Source organism: Calliopsis andreniformis, chromosome 5, assembly GCF_051401765.1.
Source record: "Calliopsis andreniformis isolate RMS-2024a chromosome 5, iyCalAndr_principal, whole genome shotgun sequence".
Lineage (NCBI taxonomy): Eukaryota > Metazoa > Arthropoda > Insecta > Hymenoptera > Andrenidae > Calliopsis > Calliopsis andreniformis.
In genome coordinates this window covers 16,481,349-16,505,633 of record NC_135066.1, presented here as the reverse complement: position 1 = coordinate 16,505,633, position 24,285 = coordinate 16,481,349, and the positions used below count along the sequence as shown (strand labels likewise).

Genomic DNA, 24,285 nt, shown 5'->3' with positions numbered 1-24,285 from the left:
AGTTAACAATTTTTTATGAATATACAATGTGTGTTTCGAACATTTCGCGGATTCGCTCGCTGTGTCTATATCCGGTTCAGTTCCGCTTAAATGGAAGGAATGACAGGAAAATTGAAGAAATTGACGTAAAGTTGAATTACCGAATAAAGGAAAATTATTTGCAAGAGGATTTTCGAAGCGATTAGAATCAGGTATAATTTAGAATATATCGTGAGTGATTTCGTGTTTATTCTCAATGGCGAGCCACGAAGAGTTGGTTTCGCAATTTACAGATGTAACTGGTGTTGAACCCGAACGAGCACGATTTTACCTTGAGTCATCTGCTTGGAAGCTCGAGGTGAGACAGCATATTTAACTTTTCGTGAAACTTGATACGAGAACTTTTAGTTTATAAACGGTTGTTTCTTAAGCTGTGCCTTTTTTATCGAGAGAAATCTCAGCACCAGTTTTATGACTTTTATAACCTTAAAGGTAGCGAATTTTAATAGAAGTTTCGGGATATATTTTTATGAACTTTGGAAATGTTTTGAAAGTGATTACGTCTTTTATTTATCATAACAATGAAGAGTTGACTGAAAGAAAAAATATTCTGCAGTGTACAAACGCGTGATTGTAATGTTGCAATAATGCTGTTGAATATTTATAAACGTATTATATGTATTAAGAATATTGTCAATGACAGTGTGCCTAAAAATAAAATTAATTATCATTAAAATGTATTCTTTCTAAACTGTCGCTTCTGAATAATTTCATTGATTATATTTATTTATTCGCTAATATAATTAATGTGTTTTGTTTTTTCTTCATGTTCAAACTGTCTTTAAAATATTTTCAGATTGCTCTTGCAAGTTTTTATGAAAACGATGAACCTACTGCAATAGTTAGTGAGCCAGTTGAACAAGATTTTAGCGATACATCGTCAGAAGAGGATTATAAGAGCATTCCAGGAAAAGCTGTGGGAAGTGGAAAACCTGAAATGGAAGGAAAATCATCAAAAGAAAAATCAAAATCGAAGTCTAGGTTCGCAACACTTAATACACTTAAAAACAAAGAGAGTAGTCCAGAAGAAGAGGAAGGACAAGCATTTTATGCCGGCTCTGAATTCAGTGGACAACAAGTTTTAGGACCAGGAAAGAAAAAGAAAGACATTGTTAGTGATATGTTTAAGTCATGTCAAGCACAATCAGTGGATGTAAAACCAAAATCTAGTGGTCAACAAAGGCCAAATACATTTAGTGGTACTGGGTATAAGTTAGGCCAAACGAATTCTGATACTGAAGGTATGCTAGAAGCATTATTGATTTTTCGTACATTTACATTTTGATTAAAACATGTTGTGTTTATATAGATATTTTGTTTTTTTTTTAGTTGTCAATGCCTCATCATCAGATAACCAACAACCTAATTCTGGACTTATTACTTTAAAATTATGGAAGGATGGATTTACATTAAATGATTCTGAACTCAGATTGTATACTGATCCAGAAAATGCAGAATTCCTTGATACTATTAAGAGAGGTGAAATACCAGCAGAAATACGACAAGAAATTCAAAGTACAGAAGCATGGCTAGATATGGAGGATCATCGTCATGAAACGTATGTTCCTCCAAAAGCCAAAGTGAAAGCTTTTACTGGAAAGGGACACATGTTAGGAAGGTACATAATTACTTCTATAAAAAATTATTTTATAAATTGATTGTACTTATATACATGTTTATATATAGTCCCTCTCCAGCAACTGTTGGTATGACAATACCAACAGATCTTGCAGATCAAACAGCAAATGAGACACAAGCAAAGAAACAATTAAATTTGGACGAATCCAAGCCCATCACCACGCTACAAATTCGTCTTGCTGACGGCACTAGCGTGAAAGCTCAATTTAATTTAACGCATACAATCACTGATATAAGGCAGTATATCATATGGTATCCTTTTAAAATTGATATTACTATAGTTAAAACGTTATTACTTTCATTTTCTTTTTAATATACATGTTATTCCTTAATTATATTTTAGTATGAGACCTCAGTATGCAATGAGAGAATTCAGTTTATTAACAATGTACCCAACGAAGGAACTTACAGAAGACAAAACTATTGAAGAAGCTGGTTTACAAAATACAGCAATAATTCAACGACTGAAATAGATGGTTTTCCTAGATTCTTAGTCATGAAAGTTTGAACAATGTACTGTCTAGATGATTCTTAAATATATATTGAGATATTTCAAAGTAACACATTTCAACATACTGTTAATAACTGAAGATCATTCGGCTTTATTAATTTCATTTTTATTTTGTATTTGTTTTTTGTTATTTGACATTGACTTTTTTAGGATAATACAGGAAAATGCTATTTAACTGAAATTTAATATTAAATCTTTGATTGATAAGGTGTAACAAAATTATAGAACTTTTGTAAAATCTGTAATAAAATCATAATTTCAATTATTCTGCTTTTACGTGCGTGCAATTATTTTCCGTAATAAGACTAAGTCAATGATTAATTTGTTAATTAGTTTAAGAAATACAAGTCTTACTATAGAAAATTATGGAACTGTATATATAAAGTAGTAGGCATTTTGTAGGAAACATAGTTTTTTCATAATATTTAAAAATATATTACATACATTTATATACAATTCTTATAAATAGATCAGACTTTTAAACTAAAATTATATATTACAATATTATTGTACTCGTGTATTAGTTTTATACTGGAAGCACCAAAAAGGAAATCTACTATCGCTTATTTCGTAAAAATTTATTGTCTGCTTTGAACTTTCTAAATAATGGCGAATTTAACATATCCTCTTTAAACCGCAAAATTGACAAGTCTTGAGTATCTGTTTTAGGATGTGGTCGCTTAAAACAATATTTGTAACGATTTAGCATAACTAAATCTTTTCCAATTTCTCGTGTATAAATATTATTTTTCTTTAAAGCATCATGTCGATTATGTATATATATAGGCAGATCATCAATAATATCTGGATCAAAGTATGTTTTCTTGAATATTGTAAATGTTGAATTTTTAATAAGCACGTTATCTGCTTGTTCTGTACAAAATGTCAATGTTTTTATTTTGTAACGATCAGCTTTTAATCTAGATCGTTCAAAATCAGTCATTAAATCAACAATAGAGTGATGGTATCTTAAAACTACGTATTCTTCCCATGACAAAGTAACAACATAATTAACTTTATTGTACGTACGGTATAGACAATCTGCCTGTATAAGATCCTTTATCACTTTAAGATGAATTTTAGAGAAAGGAAAATTCCATGGTACTATTGTATATGTGAATTTCCAATACGGATTTTGAGATCTAGATAATTCTTTTAGATTACTATTTAATTCATTTGGAATACCAAAATCATATACTATAAAGTTGTTCATGCCAATTATATCATGGAAATTTATAAAAGCAATCATCTCTGATGGATACATTGGCTTTATCAATGGAGGTGTTACACATACTGCAACATTAGTATAATTGAAATTTTGTAATGAATTTTTAATTGTTAATATGGGTGCATCATTAAGATTTGTATTAGATTTTGTTAGAAATGTTATCCCTACAGGTATCTTATCTTTCATGTATGTGCAATAGAAATAATATCCATTATAACTGAAAGTTTTATTAATATTCGTAGTTTCTGAATCACTGTTAATCAGATTGTATCTGAAACTTCCTAGTGTTGGCTTGATCTCATTTTCAAAGAATATCACACACTGTGTGTCCTTAATATTAGTTAATGATCCAAAACCTATCACTTGAACTTCTTTTTCGTATATGTTGTATGCAGAATAAACATATAATTCATTGTCTAATTTTTGCCATGTAGAAAGAGGTTCCTCAAATTTCATATTAAATTTTGTGAATATTGGCACATTATTTGTACAGTTTGTTTCAATAATTTTCTGGTTTGGTTTACCAAAATAATTAAAAACTTCTAAAACATATCTTAACTTATTATACTCATGTCTATAAAATAGAAGGCACACAACACTCACTGCAGCAGTCACTGCAAGAGCAGCTTGGTAATATTTTCGCATGCTTTAAAGTTATGAATGTCAATGACCTTTATTGTTCAAATATCAATTTTTTAAAAAAAAATTGAATCTGTCATACACTGATGAAATTCTGAAACAAAAAAATATTAAAGAACTTAAGTATTACTTTTACATAAGTAAAAATATGTATTTCAATCCAAGTATTTTAAAATAATTTAATAAATAATTTGACAAAATTATTCAATTAGCGTACCTGAAAAACGAAATGTACAAACATATTTTTGTAGAATTATATATTGTTATTATTATTAAATTGTCTCACTTACGATTCACGTAACCTCTAGCAGTAATTTCATAACAAATCTCATAAATGTTAATTAAATATTACAGATCTCTGACGAAAATTAACCTCATTCCATCATAACCAAACATAAAGTATTAGGTTAATGTATGTTCGCGCCATTTTTGAAATTATTAAAATATACCTATGGAATGCAGGTATACGTATTTTAAACGTATGTACGTTTGTTTTACATTATCAATTCAAGGGAATAATTAGGAAAAGAAGATATAATTTCACGTATAAAACTTATAATTATAATTATAAAGATACTTTATACAATCGCATATTGTTCATAGAGTAATTCACGCACTTTATAATATTCTTCAGAAATACAACCTTCCAATATGACTTTGCCAGCTTCGTGCTGAAAAATTAATTTTAAATTACTTCTTTCGTCATTTATATCTTAAATAAATTATAGTTTTATGATATTAAATACATACTCTTCTAACAGCAATAGTATTATTACAACACCATAGGACACCTCCACTAAATTCGGAAGGAATATTGCTTTTATTTAAAATCTGTTTAAAATCGGATAGTTTCAACTCATTTATAAATGTCGTTTGATGCCCGGGAACCTGAAAAATGTAACATTTAGTGGATTTTTAATCAAGACAATAAAATTCATTTTTCTTACGAGTACGCACTTCGTTTAATGGTAATGGTTCCAAAGTCAATATTTTATCACTTTGGTCTATTGTGTCATCTGTCTGATTATCGTTAACTGCATCTCGACACACCTGATCACGAGCAGTTATCATTGCATCGATCCACGCTACCTCAGAATCACCTTTCCCCTTTGAAAAGTTTAAACCACTAACAAGAGCATCGGTCAAACGAACCTAAAAAAAGCTTAACATAATATCGTGCACACACAAAAGACGCATATACATTTTGTTCAAACTCGTTACCTGATAGATGTGTGTTTCTGTTGTAGCATCTAGTGTTTCACCTCTACCTGGAACAAACACTCGTGCACCAGCACTTTGTGCTTGTTGTGCAAGAATTTCTGTATCTTTCTGAGATCCTCTAACTAATACAACTCTTCGAGGTCTTAGTTGAGCTAGAATTTTTTGTAAGGACTCTCCATCTGATCTACCCTCAAAATCTATGTATGTGACAGATGCATTAACTGTCATCGTGCGTGTAACTTGAACGCATTTAGTGGGAATGTCAGTAGGCACCTCTGGATGATGACCAGCATCTTCTTGTTTTGTTTCTAAATTCTCTTTATTATCATCTATTTCTGGCATAGTCTCAGCTATTTTATAGTCTTCAGGTCTACAATAAATTAAATCAGATATTAATGCTTGATTAATTATTATATGTCATTATAGTAAGAGTGTTACCTTATAATTTCTCCATATTCGTCAATTTTAATTTTTTCTTCTACAAATGGAAACATAGGATGCTGTTTTTTACTTTGTTTGAAGAAACCTGGTTTACTTTCTTGCTTTACTAACAAATCATGTTTCCCTCTTCCACCCCCAACTTCTATTTCGTCTTCTGATTCAGAACTTACATCAGCAGTTTCCCTAATAAACAGTATTATTTTAATAATATACAGTTCAAATTGTAATATAAAATTGCTTACATTTGTTCCTGCTTTAATTGTTCTTGTTTTAATTTTTCTTTTCTTTGATATTCTTCTAGTTCAAGTCCTTCAAGTTTTATTCTTCTTCTTACTTCTAGTGTGATGTTCCTGTTACCTCCTTTTTCTATTAAATCTCTTGCAAGTGTCCCTGGCGAAGTTCTACTAGTTAATATAATACTGTTCTGTGGATTGCCACACCATTGGAGAAACAATTCCCTTGAAAACCCACATTCCATGTCTGGAGTACTTGCAAGTACAACCTACAATTTTTCTGTGTAAGTTCTTTTCAGATTATAAAATTCACAAACGAGAATAATTTTGTATAATTCTGACCTTTGGACTAGGAACTTTATTTAGTTCTGCCATACTATGACACAACTGTAGGTGTTTGAATTGGAATGGATTATTCCTAGCTCCTTCAAAGCTCCTCATTAATTTATCGCTCATCCATTCAATCTGTGACTTAGCAAATTCGACAACATTGTAACTGACATTATTTAAGAGAGCTAAGGAATATGCCAATAAACCAGATTCCTTGTTACGCCAGAGTTGATCTAACATATGTGCCAATTCTAATACACGACCAGCAGTATCTACACTAACCAAAACATTGCCACCGCCACGCAGTGTTTGTAAAATATTAGCTGCAAAATATTATGTTAAAAATGTAATAACATTGTTAAGAAATCTACTTCAGAATGAATTTAATTTTTAATAACATACTCATTAATTTTTCATCACGTGTTCTGCGTCTAGCTTGCTGATATGTGGCATTAAAAGCATCTGTTATCAATAAAGATGGTCTTTGCAGTCGCTCTAATTCACAGCCATTTAAATGTCTCTCTTTTTTATGATTAAAATCAACAGCATATATTATATCTTCTTCTCCTACTTTCACAATTTTCCAAATAGTTCCCCCAATCATGTGACCAGCAGGTAAAGGTGTTAATGTGACTCCATATCCTTTACCTTTCATGGATATACTTTGATTGTATTTCAGTTGAACAATTTTGTCAAATGCTGCATCAACATCATCAAGAGTAAAAAGATCAAAATCTTCCATGTTATGGCGAGACTACAAATATAAATTCATCATTATTATTGAAATATTAAATTTACAGAAGTAATATTTTTTTTATGGAAAATACCTGGTACATATCATACATAAACATTTGTCCCATTTTATATACAGGAATTGTAGCATATATGGGACAATTTAAACCACATTTTCCAACTAAATAAGGTAAAGCACCCAAATGTAATGGATCAGGATATGATAACAATACTGCATCTATTTGATGAACATGCCTGAAATTATGAATAAAAATTGTTTTTATATTTGTTTTACTAACGTGGAAAGTGCTAATATTAATCAACAATATTATGTAAACAAGTTTATCTACCGTTTCAATTCCCTTATGAATTCCTGATCAAAATTTTCATCCCATCCACAATCAAGTAGTATCCTTAATTCATCAACTTGCAATATATAACAAGGAGGAGACTCATCCATAGCTCCAGAAACCGCATGAAGTTTTATAATCGACGTCATTGTGCTTAATTATTTTCTTCGCCTGTTCTAATAATAAAAATAACAATTCAAAAAATCATTCTTTAAAATTTACCTCTAAATTTCTACTTGAATATTATTAAATATTTTATTGCAGTGTATTCTTATCCTAACCTATAGAGTAAATGCAGTAAATCATAAATTTATTTGTAAGAAACTTTAAAAAACTCCCACGTAATTCAGAGAAAACAATTTTTATAAAGTTTAAAGTGCATTCAGCTTGACTTCTCTCCTAAATATTTGAAATATTCGATGATAAATCATCTTAAAATGCTTTTCTTGTATTTACAAAATCAAGGGTAAACGAACGATATACACTACATTAAAATATTCTAAAGTCACGGTACTTCGCGGTAAAAAGGATCTTCCCATTCATTGTACTTCGCCATACGAATTTTAATAAAAAATCAATCGTTTACCATAAATACATAAATCCAGCAGAATTCATAACAATAAAAACCAATTAAAGAAATAAACAATAACAACATATACGCATAATTTAAACAAATTAACAAATTAATTGTTAAAGTATTTAGTTGCCCGTGGCACGTGAATGTTCAAGAAACAAATGAAATCGAAGAAACGAATATTCATTCCGATATTCTGATATTTCGTCTGCCTCTAGAAACCTTGTTTAAATTTGTTACGCCGTCCTTGTTTCTCTTTCGATTGAATAGAACGTAACTTTTTCGAGGCGATTGCTGCCACGGTGTAGGTATGAGATACGTAAGCTAAGATTTAAGTTTGTTTTTTCCATAATTCAACGATTACTCGTCGAATTAGACGGAAATGTTCTGTGAAACTGAGTCGTTCGTGTGCGGAACGAACGAATATGAAAGTGAAGGTACGCGATAAGGAGGATATCGCGTACGGGGTGGCGGGAGATCGCAAGTAAATATCAGATCAGCTGATGAGTGACAACAGACAGACGAGAGCCTATTGTTCTTGTTCTTGGTTATGGCGACAAGCAGTTCCGATGGATCCTGTACAGCACCTGCAGATTTTCAGCTTTCGTCAGAGCTGGAAGACGTATCGAGCCGTTTAAGCGTGAGTTTATTGAAGTGCCCGCTGTGCCATAATAGCCGTCGAATTTTTCACTGTCGACAGTGCGTCCAAAATGGTGATTTTATCCATTCAACTTCTGTTTATTCTGAACGGTAAATATATACTTGCAATTTACGTGATCAGTGTTCATTTATTTTTTCTATATTAAAGTTCCGTTCTGTATCGAGCATCTTCGTAATACTTTCCTCGAGCGATAAGTGTGAAGATAAATTCATTTTTCATTCAGACGTAAATAACTATTTATCGCGAGGATTTACTAATACAATTTTCAACAGTTGAACAGTGTATCGATAATAATTTAACATTGATTTTATTTGCAAGTAGGATTCGTTTCTGAAAAATTCAATTTTTTTTGTGACCAATTTTTTTAACAGATTTGCAGATAAACAATTGCGACTTTTACGGCTGAAGGCTGCTAGAGCTCAGTTGGAAGAAAAATGTGTGAAGGCTCTCGAAAAACATAAACAACGGGATAAATTGGTATTTTTTAGTAATTAAATGCCTTAGAATTAATTGGTATTAGAAGAAATATTACACTTGAAGTTTTTATGTAATATCTTTATATTTGTGATTTTTGGTATTTGTAGATATGTGATATAAATACCTGTAAAGAAAGAGTTAAGCTTCTCCAATCATTGGTGAATGAAACCAGGCAGAGTATAAACAGAGGTATACTTTGCTTTAAATGTAGTTATGGTATATTTAAGAGATTGTTATATTCATATGATATTAATGATACACAGGTAATCAACGTTTGAATGTTCTCAAAGATGTAAATTCTCAGTTAGCACTTAGATTACCTAGACATGAAGAACGAGTAGAAAAATTACATCGGTATGTTGCTGGTTTGAAAACAAAACAAGAGAAACAAAAAGAGGCAGTAGATAGAAAAAGGCAACAGTTAAAAAAAGTCATCAGAACTGCTGCAAAACAATTGATTCAATATATTTTTCCATTATCTAAAATTCAACCTAATAGAAGGTAATAATCTGTATCATTTGTGTAATAAATTATACATCTCATTAAAGTGCACGATAAGAGATTAAATATTTTTCTACTTGTTTTTGTAAAAAAATACATCTTTCGTTAGAGCATGTTCCCAATAAGATTTGTTTCTTTTATAGCTTGTGCAGCAGTGAGGAAGATACTAGTTCAGATGTAACTTGTGCATTGGCAGATGCATCTGGAACATCATATGTCAGAGGTAGATGGATTAATGATACAGAAAATGCTTTAGAAGTTCAACATCGCATAGTTGCTCCAACTTTACCAGGAAACGGCGATTATAGTGCTTATTCTTTATGGGGTACACATATTATATTATGGTTGTTGGCTGACTGTATTTTAAGGAATAATTTCATATAAATATTAATCCATTTCTTCAGTGGCAGCAAACAAAGATGGTGTACCAGGTGCAAATAAAGAAACTGCGATGCACAATCCTGCATATAATATCAGTGCTGCTTTAACTTATGCTACACAATTGGTTAATATTATTGCCTATTATGTTAACGTAAGACTACCCTATAAACTTGCTTATGGGTATGTGATAAATATTTCTTTATTTTAAGTATTGAAAATAATTAATATTATCTCGTTTGTCTATAATTTACAGTAAGAATAGAGAAGAGTGTTATTATTTATATTTTTGAATACAATTTTTCCAGAGAATTTTGTGGGAATGAAATGTCAGATCAAAAGTTTGCAAGGAAAGTAGCAAGGCTCAATAGTAACGTATTACATTTATGTTTCACACAAAACACAAACATTGCAGTTTTACATCCAATGCATACTTTACAAAATCTGATGCACTTGCTCAATACTGAAATCAGTGATCTTGGAAGGTGAGTATGAGTAATGTTAATTTAATATTAATAAGGGGTAGTCACTTGTATAATCATTTGTACATTGTAAAAAATAGAATTGGCCCCATGGAAGTTGACCCAAATATTGTAGCACAATTGCACAGTCAATTAGTTCCAGATTTAGAAAATAGTGACGATTCTGCTTCTGACGAGGAGGAAGATGCTTTTAATTGGGAATGGGAAGCTGTGAGTCTTCACTTTTTTTTATTAAAAGAGTAACATTTATTAATCTTTGAGATTATATTTCATATGAATTATTTTTTTTTATAGGTACCAAATGTTGCTTGCCCTGAAATGGTAGTCCCTATCCCTGGTGCAATGATTAGTCAGCAATCTTCTAGTATGCAAGTGAATCAGAGTGTTGCTGGTGGTTTAGTTACAAGTGCTGCAGCAAGTATAGCCTCCATATGGCGTGGATGGACGACTAACAAATAGACTATTCTATTCAATTAATATACTTCTTTTTATACAAATTTCAACTACATATGTCTTTACATATGTACGAAAAGACATAAACATTAACAACGCTTTAAAACGTGCGAAATATTGTATTAAAGGAGGTGGGTGTCTAAAAGCATATAGTAGGGAGCAAGCAATCAGATATTGCTGGATCAAATATTTCTCTATGTTTCACTACCAATTCTTACTTCAAACATAAGAACTCGAGAGATCACTGACAAGCTCAGGGAAGAAATTGTTGCGTGAGTAGAAATATGCTGCTTGATTTTGTGATGTCTGATCGTTTGCTCTCTAATATAGTATAGTATATATATAAATATATATATATGAATATGAAGAATATGTATATATATATGAATATATATATGAACGTATTAATTCGTATACAACAATGAAATAGTTCAGTTCCGCTATGAACGATTTTACAAAAACTAACAATTAATTTATTATAAACCATTTGTGTAATATATTGATTTGTGCTGTTACTTGTACTATAGTTCCATATGTTTTGAGTACACATGTAATAATATTAAAAGTCATAATTCTTTGGTACAAATTTTTCAATATACAAGCGTCTATTTAATACTTGATACTCTACATTTTCATTATTTACTCGTAAATATTATTTTATGATAAGACGTGAGTTTAAAATGACTGCCATTTTTATGCTCACTACACTTTGTGTGATTATGTATTTATTAACATACATATAAAATGTTCTTTTCTTTTTTTAATCGAATATCATTATGTTTGTAATGCAATATCTGTGTATTTTTAAGTTATCAGCAGTTTTAACACAAAAAGTTTTAAGGCTCACAATAATATTATTTTGTTTTCTTATATAATGTAATCAGACAAATCAAGAAACACGAAACTTGCTACTTAAAGACTACTTATCTTAATATATTTTTACAAGAGCTGGATGTTTCTTACACAGGAACGGCGTCTTAAAAATGTTATTGTGTTTGTGTCGATATGACCATTTCATGTTTCATGAATATTTTGGATTGTATATCATAGAAGTAAGACCTGTGAAACACTTCATACCTGACAATATACAACATAAATATAAAAAGAGGTTGTATCATGTTAATCACTATGAATCATACGAAATTAAAGCTAAGAATAATACCTATGTCATCACAATGAATTTTGTATTTGAAATGTTGTTGAAGCTATGTTATGAAAATTTGATAAAGAGTAAATAGATAGCATGTACGTTCTTTTTAGTGCACGAATATATGAATATAATATACTCGCACCATAAAAGGTAATTATCACAAGGATATCGATTTTTTTGTTACATTTAAAGTGATTCAATATTTAGTATGTATGATACTACATAGGAATGAAGTGTTCTTTATTTTATTCATTATGTATTGTGTTCGTAATGCACATATTACAAAAAAGTTAAAAGTTAACTGTTCATAGTTAACAAATGTTAATCATTAATTCCACATAATCACACAATAGAGAATGAATATTGTAATTCTGGTAGTTAAATACAACATAATTATAACGATAATTTATAGTAAGATTAAAAATGCGTTTTTTTGCATATGAAAAATTATAATGAAAATTTATTAAATCAAACTATTTCTTAAATTGTTAAGTTGCAAACATGATAAAACGAAAAGAAAAAGTATTTGCTATTTAAATAAGCGAAATTATGCGTAGTTGTATTTCATTAAATAATTTTACATAAGATCGTTTTTCGAAAAATATAGTGTTCTATAAAATTTACGGACAAAATGATTTTATGCGATAAAAATTAAATCGTAATACGTAATGTTAAATATAAATTAAAATTTCTAAGAAAATCAGCACAAATTTGTAAATATTATTTAATAGGTATATTTTGACGTAATTGCAGTTGATATAATTATTACATTAAAAGAATTCAATGGCACATTAGATTTGATGTGCTCTACTTAAAATAATGCACTTTAATACATTTACGAAAGTGTATACAAAATATTTTTAGTTAAAATACTAAGTAATGTACATATAAATTAATAGTATACAGTTTATATATTATGTAAAATGGCTATGTTTTACCTAAACAAAGTTTCAATGTGATATCTTGAATAAATTAGAATCTGTTTTTTACCAACTGACTTGTGTTTCTTAATTTAAAGATAATCAGCAATGTCTTTTACATTTATTAATGATGTAAATGATGGGAAAAGAACAAAGTATGTTTGATAAATATTTATTGAATAGTAAGATAATAACATATAACATTACCTATATTTTCAAAGTAAAAATCTTTAATATATTGCTATAGAGAACTTGATCAGATTTTTTACTCTTACTTAGAAGCAAAATGTTTCTCTGTACAACAAATTTCATTGTTAAGTTTGATATTAAGGTGCAATATGATTTTCAGTATCATTTGACTAATAACAACAAAATATGCTAATAATATTATTCAATTACCATTCCATATAGTCTTTGTTCATGTAGGATTCCTGTCTTGTTCTTGCTGGTTGATATTTCACTTTACTGTATACCAATTTATTGTATACCACATGTATCAAATTGTATACATATTGTGTACACTAACTGGCTTGTGAATTCTGTAAACATATCATCATATAATATTTTAATTTATGTCTACACATACATCTGTATAGAATTTATATTAAAATAGTGATTAAAAAAAGAGGAGTGCTCCTAGGCATTTCTGGAATGCCTAATACGAATAATGTACATATTTGTACTAGAATTGTTAACAGTATAAAGTGGGTATTATTAATTTTTCAATATGCAATTTCCTTATATTTTGTTTTTGAAAGAGTCTTTTCAATGCAAATTAAGTATTGAATACAAGACACACGTAATATACAAAACCATTGATTCTACTGGTTTAAAACAAAAACTGCATTACATACTTACACTACTTAGCGATTGATTATTGAATGTTAATTTCACTTATTGAATATCAACAAAGTTAATTATCTTTAAGTATTAATAAATATGTCTTTTATTCATTTTGATACTATATAATATGATATTGAAATAATTAAATGTAATGTAATATTTCGTCGAAACGTTTCTTTAATCTTTCTATACTTAGTTAATAGTATTAATTTCGTGACTACTATTAAATATTGCTTATTCAACATTTATTGAATATTATAGGAATGTCTTAAAGAGAAAAAATTTAGAAGATTTTGGTTGTTGGTATAAAATATAAAACAAATCATCATTACATTCTATAATGCAAAAATAATAATTGCAATGCAATAGAAAATAGTAGTGTGTAAATAACAATAAAAATATTGTTTGGAGTAATAAGTGATTCAATATTCAAAATCTATATCTATTTGTATTATGAAAATTTCCAAACAATATTCTTCTGTATTGAACTAAACATAAACTAAGAAGTAATTGCAACATTAAATAAAATGAAAAATAGCTGCATTTAAAGCACTATCACGTTTAAAAAAAAAAGTGCAATATAAGACACAGAAAAAAACAATTACTAAAAGCGTAACAGAAAAAATATATTATTTGTTTAAGTATCTATAAGAAATTTTGCAAGATAATAAAATTAAAATATCGCAAATAAGACATTTTCTTATGAAAACAACAATTACATTCATGAAATATCTTTTTAATTATGTATACTATATACAATAATATGGATAAATATCAAATAGACAAATCTATGTATTGTAGCAATATATTATTCTTTGTCTTATGCTGGATTCAAGACATTAAAAGTTTTAGTACAAAATATATAATCATAAGACCTTAACTGTTTTTATTATATGTATATATTATTTAATGCATGTACATGTATATATAATACTAAAGAAATATTAAGATATTTTTGTTAGTAAACAAGTAAATAAAATGTTTGTACTGTTGCCACAATATGATATGTTAAATTAACGAATCATGATAAAACAGTTAAGATCTTATGATGCACTGGTAAATAAAACAAGTAATTTCACACAATATAAAGCATGTCACATTCCAGAATTATTGTATGATGCATTACATACACTGTAAATATTAAAAAGAAATATTATTAGCAAAGAAAGATAAGGATAGGATTTCCTTTATTTATATATACACAAATATATAAGATAATAAAAATATGTTCCTTTGAAATCAGATGAAATGTACAAGATTTTGAATATATTTCACTTCTATTAATGAAACACAATAGTGAATATACCATTGATTTACATAAATGTTGCCAAAATTAAAATACAAAGAGCAAATATTGTTTGTATATAGACTGAAACAATTTTAAATGTAATTATCGAAATAGAAAACCAAAGTATACTAATTCTGTTTTGTAATGGTATGTTCTTATTTTGCAAAAGAATTTAGGTAAAATATGCATATTGGGATACTAACAGTTGTTATTGAGATCAGTGACTGAAGAATTCAACAACTTGGATTGCAGGAAAGGATGTAAGTATTGTCGAAATGTAATCTAAGAAATAAAAACAAGATGTAAGGGAATTATATTGCATTATCAAAGAAATCAGTCACATTTGTAAAAAACATTTCTTTTCCTTGAATTTCAGTGAGTTTAAAAGCTAGGTAAGGAATAGTAATAGCACTGATTTAAAATATTAATATAAAAAAGGCAAAATTATTAAATATTTTAATTTTGCCTATCAATCTTGGATATCAAAAACAATTAACAATTATTACGAAGATAAGTCAGGTACATATATTAAAAAAATTTGCCCATACCCATTTTACACACCATATAATATTTACGAAATACTGATCTCTTAAATAAATATTGAAATTGTTTAAATTGTGTAACCATATTCCAGGAAATATTTCGAAAATAAAATTAAATACGAAAAGTACATAAAATTATATACAAGAGAAAAAAAAAAATTTCAATTTTATAGATGCATATATTTTATGTATATATTTATAGCTAATAGTCCTCTTCTGTATAACACTATTATATCAATTACATTAAGTACAGAATAAATATTAAATGTTATCCCTTTTTTGAAATTCAAAAAATTGATTAAATCTCTCTTCATTTGCAGAACAGGACTATAAGTAAAAAATGATATCATTGAAAAGTAATAAAAGCCACAATTAAAAATGCACTTTGGATTATCATGAACGCAGTCATTACTATTATGAACATTAGTAACATCGTTATTACATCTGTATTATCTAAACTTTCAACTGTATATAAAACTTAAAAATTGGTAGTAAAATTTTGATATTTTATGTATCAAAATAAAATAGTTTACTTCTCAATTGAAAGTACACAGGTATTTTGTTAATGATAATGTTGTAGCACATGAACTTGGAATTTTAGTTACAAATATACTTTAAGAGTATAAGTGATTGATAAATAAAGTACGTTGATTAACTACATATTATTCAGCTACATTTTACAATTATTATCCTCAGTTACTCGTTATTTTTAAGATTATGACACAAATTTACTGTAACATTTGTGAAAGCTAATGTCTCACAAAAATGTATAAAAAGAAAATTTGTATATGACCAAAACCTGTAATGCAAATTCTTTAAAATACCAGTAAAATATATTACTACTTTTATATACTCCATAATCCGTTATTAGTAAAAATAGAGGAGATAACTCTATGCATGGTTTTATTTATTTTAATATATCACTTAGAAAGAGAATAGATTGTTAACTTTAGTTAATTTCAGGACATCTTTTTAACCAGGAACGGTAATATATACTTTGGTATATGTACGCTAACATTTTATGTTTGAGGATGGCCTTGACACATAGTTTCCATGTCATACAGGAAATATTGGAAGGGTACAAAATCAATCACATAAAGAAGATAAAATAACAAATATGATTACCTGATATATGTTGTTTCATTAACTGATTAAGTCTATATTCGTGGAATCTAATAACGTGGTATTCTAATATCATACAATACTTACTTGTCCTCGATTAGTTATATATAATACGTGCTGATTATTAAAATCCGTTTCCGTGATTTTTATTTGCTTTTTTGTTTTACATACAACATAATTTATGTAATATTTTATATTGAATTTTCTAATGATACACTCTTCATTTAATTACAAAATTTTAAACTTGATGAGATTTATTAATTAAATAATTTGATTTCAAAATCAATTATTTTGATAACTGAAATACAAGTACTCTAATGTAAAATACAATTTTGCCTTAAGAAACTAAAATCAAGGCCTCCTTATTTTATTCCTACTTTTCAATTTTAAAAATGATTTGAACCAAATATTAATACACAATTTTCTCGACACAACTTTTATGTATATACACAGCATTGGTATTTCTAAAACTAAATGATCAGTTTTTCTACTCTTCTTGTATATGAAAAAAATTTGAGATTTTTCAAAACATAGAACAACTAGTTGTTTGTAAGTATACTCAAAATTTTTGAGGGAAGAGCATGAAAAACTGATCTAAGAAGTAAATATTCTGAGCGCAAGTTCTCTAGAGCTACAAAAATATATAATTATATATAGTAATATTATGCACTCTTTATCAACATAGCAAGAGGATGTAATATAAATATTCTACTAAGTATTTATTGTAATGAAAATCTAGATTTGTGAAATATCTTAGACTTATAAAAAATAATATTACTTTACAAATAAATTACTCCTTATAAGCATTAAAGGATGTATTTAATTTTTCTATATTAAAAATTTATATAAATGAAAACCACAGTATAAAAATGTAATTAATTTAAAATAATTTAAAAATAAAAAGTTTAAAATTTATTTCGATATATATGTTTCATTATAGTAAATAAACATGATATGAATTAGTTTCTCACATTATCTAGTTTTCCATAGAATATATAGGCATATATCTATATTTATTATTCTCAGTAGAATACCTCTAAATCCTCTGCTCATAATAACTGCAATATAAACATTTTTTTCACTCCTTGGACGAAGAATTTATAAAATCCAACAATAGATAGATAGTGATAATTATGAAAACCACCAATACCAATAGCAATTGGAATCAGCTGGAGGATGTACTATGAGTTTATTTTTGCATTCATTCAAATTATGCCATGCAATGTATTCAGATATAGTTATAGTCAATGTTGTGGAATATCAATATTTTTCAACTTATCTGCTTTATAATACCTCTTTAAAATAAAGGGAAAGAGGCGACAAAGACTTATTGTACCTATTTGTATCTCTAATTTTTTATGTTACTTGCACTGTAAACTAAATAATAGTAACTGATAACAAAAATGAATGCTTAATAATAATGAATATTAAGTATTATGAAAATGATTGCTATAAAACTTTTTAACGTATTTACTTTTAATCAAATAACCCTGCATTTCGAGACATTTTCCCTCAATATTTAAAGTCTTTTCTCGTAGTAAATAACCCGAAAAATAAAATTAATATTTACCATTATCGAGTATATGAAATTTGGAAAATAAACTGTGCACTTATTTTTCTAACTGGGTAAATGTATAATATTTTACGATCTTTAAATGTGTTTTTAAACTCTAATTTATTTTTGCCAACAATAACGTACTGCAAGAATTTATGATCTGCACATGTTTAATGGCAGATTTATTTTAGATAAGACTTAGTTCATAATATACCAGTGTACTTTTCTTACAATTTTAAAACGAATCTTTTTACACCAGGAGGGATCAATAAAATAAAAATATTTCTGATAGCATCTGCATCATTATATGATTATGGAACATGTCTAATGATTATAGTTGTACACTTGATGCAGTATAGAAAAAGATCAAGGGTTAGTCATCCGTCAAAGGGAAATCGTATCCAAGACTTACACTATCCGCTCGGCTGGGACATACTTCTTGAAACACTTGTCCAATGAAAGCTTGCCTAGAAAAAAAAAAACAAATATATATACATTATAATTGAAAATTATAAACATTACGAATTTATAAATTAGCTTTTTTTTTGCATTAGTACTGTAAGATATTTAAAAATATTTTTACTGAAATATTTTGTGAAAAGTACTTTTTTAAAATAAATTTTAGAGAGGAAGCTTAAGCTTTGGAATCATGCCAAAAATGATAATATGTTTGTCTGAGGTCCTTGAGTTTTAGGAATGTTAACCTTTAATATAATTTTAATAAAACAAGAATATGTTTATGTTATTATTAAATAAAAATTGTAATATTTGTAAATATGCTTACTTGGCTGAAAGACCACCACCAGGAGGCAGATTGGGAAACTCTTCATCCACAAGAATTTGTAGTACCTGCAGAAAATCGAATTCGTCGTTGCCCTCTTGCTCGGCAACTATTTCTACAAATAAAATGAAAGAAATGTTAGTTTCTGAACCTGTGATAATCATTTATAATTTAGAATAACATTACATATAATTAAGTTGCTTATAAAAGTTTTCTATTATTATTATTAGTATGTGCACTGTGCAGATACTATTATGTTTGTGCTATATATAAAATAATGTAGCAAATATTGTTTGCAAATATTTGTTTAATATCATTCAATAAATTAAGTAGATATTTCAATTCTAACTATTATTTTTAAAGAACTCAAAAATATATCTTTACAATATTTAGGATTTCATTTTTCTTACAAAAAATTTATTTATACATTTAGTAACTTTTAATAGATCACTGTGAAATGAAAAAAATAAACATAAAGTAACTACAATTACATGCATCTACTTAGGACTGGAATGCTTCAATACATTTCTTATGGAAAACCTATAAATGAAATCCTGTCTTAAGTAGATACATTATTGTCTTGATTTATTTCTGAATATTCATAATTTTTATTCTGAAGTCATCCACCTCTGGAATTGTACTATATTACAAAATAATATGACTGTTGGAATGTTCCTCCATAAGAAATGTGTTATTGAAAAAAAAGGAAAAATGTAGCAAGAAAGATATTCCTGTACTTTCATAAAAAGACATTTACCTACCTGTGACATCGTTTAATAGCTTTAAAAAAGAGGAACAAACAACTTTGTAATAAAAAAATTTTACTTACAACAATCTTTTTAAAAATACCAACTCCAAGGGTGGAATGCATTTTTAAGTAAGAATAATTCTAGGTGTTATAAAAAGTTTAATGAGAGATAAAATAATATTACAATATGACAGCAAAAAATACTAACATTAAGTATAAATAACCATTAATATATTTATAATTTTCTAATTCTCTAGGATCTTAAATTAGAATCACAGTTATTGCTACTCTAATATAGTAATTTACTAAAATTTGTACTCATAGGATATTTTGGTATAATACTTGACAAATGTACATAATAGGTACTTTAATACTAGTTTGGTGAGTATTAACAGAAACTGTTAAATATTTCTCTGCTCTACAAATATTTGAAGTTCACTGATTAAACACTCCATTAAATTATTTTAAACAAATATTTCTAACAAATTTTAAGACATTCTTGTCTTATACTTTTGTATAAATCAACAATCACACATAGACTACAAAAATGAAAAAAAGAAAGAAAAATATATTTTGGTGAATTGTAGAAATCTTAGAAGTTTTACTTCAAAGATTATAGTGATGGCAAAGAACTATGATATTGCACAAATACGATTAATGATAACATAAAATATACGAAATTGGAATTTATCTACTATTTCAATCGTATTATATACAATTTTTATAACTATTTGTGTATACCGTACTTTTATGATATTTCATTCACTAAATTAGTAATTTCAAAAATTCCAAGAGTTTCATACATTGAAACATATAATTATGTGTGATAGTTTACACATCTACAACTTTATAAATGTCAAGTTTTTAAAATTTTTGACTACTAAAATAAACTATTGAATAAATATTTAAACAGATCTTTATATAACAAAGACTAATAAAACATTTTTCATTATATGTTCATATAATGCAACAACGTGTAATGGGCAATGAATCATTAAGTTGTAATAAGTATAAATATAATTATACTCTAGGTAATATTAAAACATCAAAAAGATCAAAATCTTATGTTCTTTAACTTCAAGAGTTAAAGACTGTATACACGTTAGATTTGTACTCAAAATAAGATATTGTTGCTGTTAAGGAGAAAAATAATTGTATATATTTGATTCTTAATTTTTAAGAAATGTAAATCTTCTTTTTTGTACTCATTTAATGTTATCATAAAGGTTGTATTTGCTTGTACTAAAATTTCATTATTGAATGATCGTATTATGTGCTGTTCCGTATTTAAGAACTGTCAGAATGTCAAGTACGTGAGTGATATTGTGACCTTGTATTAATACAACAGCAGAGAGAATATAATTGATGTGAATATGGAAATGTTAATGAACCTTTAATTCTCCTTTCAATGGCCATTTCCAGCTCAGCTTCCTTTTTCTGTGCTTCTGGGCTCAGTTTTGGAGCAGCAGGAAACGTTATCAAAACTATACTCATGTTGTCTCTGCTACCCTGCAACAGAGAATTCATTTATAATAAATATTTCAATATAAAAAGTTTGTATCTTCTGTTGAATATAAAAAGATTTTGGATTCAGTTGCAATTTTTTCAAAATTTAACTTTAGTTATTAGATGTGTAAATAAGTATTAGTAACTATCTATATAATTCACAGTTAAAATGAAAGACACAATAAACTTAGTGACTTAAAGATAAAACCACAAAATAATAGATAGAAACACAATGTTATCTACAGTTTAGAATGTAATAATCACTTGTATTATCAGTATATAATACCTAAGAGTCTTGCGATATGTAAAATATTTATAAATACTTGATTGTATAGTTAATTATCCTTGAAAATTGGACATTAAAACAAGTAAAAAGATTTAAAAACTATAAATGTTACTTATTTTTATTATTTAAACCTCTAATTAATCATCTTTAATATTAAAATGACCACATTTTTTAAAATAGCAATAAGAAGCTCATTATAATACATATGCAAAAAGCTTTAGACACCATTACCTTGTAGAGACAGGTGTCTATAACCTGGTTCGTAACTGCTTCTAAGTCATCTGTAAGCAGCAGCCTTGAATGTATAAAATTACATAGTTCTTCATTATTCATTACATCCCAAATACCATCACATGCTAAAACTAGAAATTCATCGTGTTCATCGTCTCTATCTCGCACAAATATTTCTGGTTCTGGGGACACTAACTGTTCACAGGGACCTCGATCTTTTAAATTTTTGTACTCATAGTCTCCCAGTGCCCGAGACACAGCTAGAGCTCCGTTAACTCTCTGAACCATTACACTACCACCAGCATTTTGAATTCTTTCTTTTTCAGCAGGTAAACCAGGTTTGTGGTCTCGTGTTGAAAAAACTGGGTCCCCTGCTCGACATAGTACAGCTCGAGAATCGCCACAATTGGCAATATATATATTCCTTGGAGATATAAATGCACAAACAGCTGTAGAACCCGATTTATCTGTACCAGAGCTCATTTGGGGCAAATCTCTCATTTCATCGTCGAATCGGAGGAAACCAGAATGAATTCCGTTAATAACATCTTCCGCTTTAAACTCTTCTGTTTGCATTATACACTCTAGTAAGTGTTCTGCACTATGCTCCGATACTAATGCACCTGCATGCCCATCAAATACTGCAAAGTAGCTCCAATCCGATAGACCGCCTTTTAAACCGGTTATTGCTGTATGAGCATCTTCCATTTCCATTCTCCATCCTTGCATGCTGGCAACACCATAACGTAGTCCATTGCCAGCACCATGTTCATTATATTTGTCTGTTTTCGGAGTGTCCAAAAGTGTCCCCATAGTATTTATTAAATTTTTGTTGCGTCAGCTCGATTAATTTGCTTCTTTAAATATTATTTGATCAGCATCTTTTCTACCAATTATTCAAATAACACTTTCTTAAGTTTTACCTAAAATTATAAGAATACAGAGAGACTAAAAAAACATTCACTTTTTATACATGACTGAAATCAAAAGCAATATAACGCGTGTTATAAGTGCATCGACTATCTTCTGAATTCTGATGATATAAGCACATAAATCAAGAGAGAAACAACAATACTAGATTTGCTCGATGCATTACGACATTACTTAAAAATTTACAGTTCCGATAATCGTTGCGCGAAGCGGCTCCATCGTGGAATTGTTTCGCGTTATAATTACGAATTTAGTACAAGAGGGGGAAAAAAGACAATTAGAACATAACAGCTCTAATGCCGAACGTAACGTACGAGATAACTTCCGAAGTGTGAACATTTCGGACAGGATATGTTAACATTCGTTTAAATTGGAAATGTTCAAAGTGCATGCGATCTCACGTTCGCTATCGAATTTTGATAGAAACTTTGTCGATGTTGCGAATTAATCAAATTCATGGGTAAAAAATAAGGTATATCGGATTCTAATGAGAAACTCTATTTGGCAGTGCCAAATTTCGCGACTAAAATAGTTTATACCTCGGTCTGCAAATTTTCTCGCGGAACTTACGTAGGGAGATCGTGACCAAATATCATCGTTACTTCGGTAAAATATATATGCGTAGATTGTAGTATTGCTAATAGAATTGTTTCATATCACTATCACCATGTTCCTTTACTAGGCTCAACACACAGAACCCAACGAAATCGACTTGCATGAATGGCGGATATACACTAGGCAATTTTCTGCGCATGCGTTCAGTTATTAATAGCACAGGTTCGTGGCGTCATGATCCGCCAATCAAATGCCTACGATTTCCGCTCAAGCCTGGGCAATCATATAGAATTTTGAAGTAAAATTAACTCGCACGCGATACTGGAATTAACTCTCATGAAAAAAACCGTATAAACAAAAACACCAAGTTTTTGTCGAAGATAAATTGTGTCGTCGTTGATTGCCGCGTTTATCAATATCACTCTAATCGGTCAATTCAGCTAGTTTGAATTTCGAAATCTTGTAAGCATACGCATTTAATACTTGCTTTAATGAATTCTTCTTCATCTTCTTAATAATATTGTTGAATGTATACATTTTATAATCATAACTTAAATTATTTTTTGTTATAAACGATAAGGATAGTTTCGTAGTAAATTTTGTGTTACATAAATTACAATTTCAAATTAAATACAATTTTAAATTTCTGGTTTTCATATTGGAAATTTTGAATTTTAATTACTAGAAATTATATAGGTTTCTGCATTGTTTAAAGAATATACATAATATATATAATTTCGTAAATTGTTTGCATGTAATAATTTTACATTTCAAAGATTAAAATTCCGGGTAATAAAACGCACTTTTTAAGTACTTTTATCTCATTATGCGAGGTTGACAAAATTAAAAAATGAGATAAGAAATACTGTATTTATTATTCTTATAGTACGTATCACAATTATTTTAAATCGATGTTTTTTTAAATTGAATAATTCAATAC

The 24,285-nt window shown here is 28.3% G+C and overlaps 5 protein-coding genes across 10 annotated transcripts; 2 read left to right on the top strand and 3 right to left on the bottom strand.

Annotated features, from left to right (window-relative positions):
• The first annotated feature begins 81 nt into the window (after window positions 1–81).
• LOC143178844 (NSFL1 cofactor p47) lies at window positions 82–2,464 on the top strand. 2 transcript variants are annotated; one of them, XM_076377735.1, is made up of 5 exons: window positions 82–337; window positions 836–1,280; window positions 1,369–1,657; window positions 1,726–1,929; window positions 2,021–2,464. In XM_076377735.1, exons 1-5 carry the CDS (start codon window positions 236–238, stop codon window positions 2,148–2,150), a joined length of 1,170 nt encoding a protein of 389 aa, XP_076233850.1. In that variant the 5' UTR covers window positions 82–235; the 3' UTR covers window positions 2,151–2,464. The 2 variants fall into 2 exon arrangements, with proteins under 2 accessions (XP_076233850.1, XP_076233852.1); XM_076377737.1 differs by lacking the exon at window positions 82–337 and adding an exon at window positions 352–471.
• Window positions 2,465–2,573: 109 nt separating this feature from the next.
• LOC143178843 (uncharacterized) lies at window positions 2,574–4,602 on the bottom strand. The gene is made up of 2 exons (XM_076377734.1): window positions 4,273–4,602; window positions 2,574–4,149 (listed from the first exon to the last, which is right to left on the bottom strand). Exon 2 carries the CDS (start codon window positions 4,059–4,061, stop codon window positions 2,745–2,747), a length of 1,317 nt encoding a protein of 438 aa, XP_076233849.1. The 5' UTR covers window positions 4,062–4,149; window positions 4,273–4,602; the 3' UTR covers window positions 2,574–2,744.
• Window positions 4,594–8,226, bottom strand: Cpsf2 (cleavage and polyadenylation specificity factor subunit 2). Of its 2 annotated transcripts, none has more exons than XM_076377731.1 (11): window positions 8,215–8,226; window positions 7,363–7,538; window positions 7,108–7,267; window positions 6,683–7,034; window positions 6,293–6,603; window positions 5,960–6,219; window positions 5,715–5,900; window positions 5,277–5,646; window positions 5,013–5,207; window positions 4,806–4,943; window positions 4,594–4,726 (listed from the first exon to the last, which is right to left on the bottom strand). In XM_076377731.1, the coding sequence occupies exons 2-11, from the start codon at window positions 7,509–7,511 to the stop codon at window positions 4,634–4,636; spliced, it is 2,214 nt and encodes a 737-aa protein (XP_076233846.1). In that variant the 5' UTR covers window positions 7,512–7,538; window positions 8,215–8,226; the 3' UTR covers window positions 4,594–4,633. The 2 variants fall into 2 exon arrangements, with proteins under 2 accessions (XP_076233846.1, XP_076233845.1); XM_076377730.1 differs by lacking the exon at window positions 8,215–8,226 and adding an exon at window positions 7,644–7,760.
• Window positions 8,227–8,254: 28 nt separating this feature from the next.
• On the top strand, window positions 8,255–11,323 carry Atg14 (autophagy related protein 14). Of its 2 annotated transcripts, XM_076377732.1 has the most exons (10): window positions 8,255–8,420; window positions 8,498–8,686; window positions 8,969–9,074; window positions 9,182–9,263; window positions 9,338–9,575; window positions 9,719–9,900; window positions 9,980–10,136; window positions 10,262–10,438; window positions 10,516–10,645; window positions 10,730–11,323. In XM_076377732.1, exons 1-10 carry the CDS (start codon window positions 8,362–8,364, stop codon window positions 10,892–10,894), a joined length of 1,485 nt encoding a protein of 494 aa, XP_076233847.1. In that variant the 5' UTR covers window positions 8,255–8,361; the 3' UTR covers window positions 10,895–11,323. The 2 variants fall into 2 exon arrangements, with proteins under 2 accessions (XP_076233847.1, XP_076233848.1); XM_076377733.1 differs by lacking the exon at window positions 8,969–9,074 and having other exon boundaries at window positions 8,282–8,576.
• A 1,785-nt stretch (window positions 11,324–13,108) lies between these two features.
• On the bottom strand, window positions 13,109–23,511 carry LOC143179227 (protein phosphatase 1A). Of its 3 annotated transcripts, XM_076378347.1 has the most exons (6): window positions 23,361–23,511; window positions 21,861–22,783; window positions 21,229–21,346; window positions 19,093–19,204; window positions 18,721–18,775; window positions 13,109–13,497 (listed from the first exon to the last, which is right to left on the bottom strand). In XM_076378347.1, the coding sequence occupies exons 2-6, from the start codon at window positions 22,671–22,673 to the stop codon at window positions 13,480–13,482; spliced, it is 1,116 nt and encodes a 371-aa protein (XP_076234462.1). In that variant the 5' UTR covers window positions 22,674–22,783; window positions 23,361–23,511; the 3' UTR covers window positions 13,109–13,479. The 3 variants fall into 3 exon arrangements, with proteins under 3 accessions (XP_076234462.1, XP_076234460.1, XP_076234461.1); XM_076378345.1 differs by lacking the exon at window positions 13,109–13,497 and having other exon boundaries at window positions 18,410–18,775; XM_076378346.1 differs by lacking the exon at window positions 13,109–13,497 and having other exon boundaries at window positions 18,410–18,775; window positions 23,330–23,504.
• Between the last annotated feature and the right edge of the window lie 774 nt (window positions 23,512–24,285).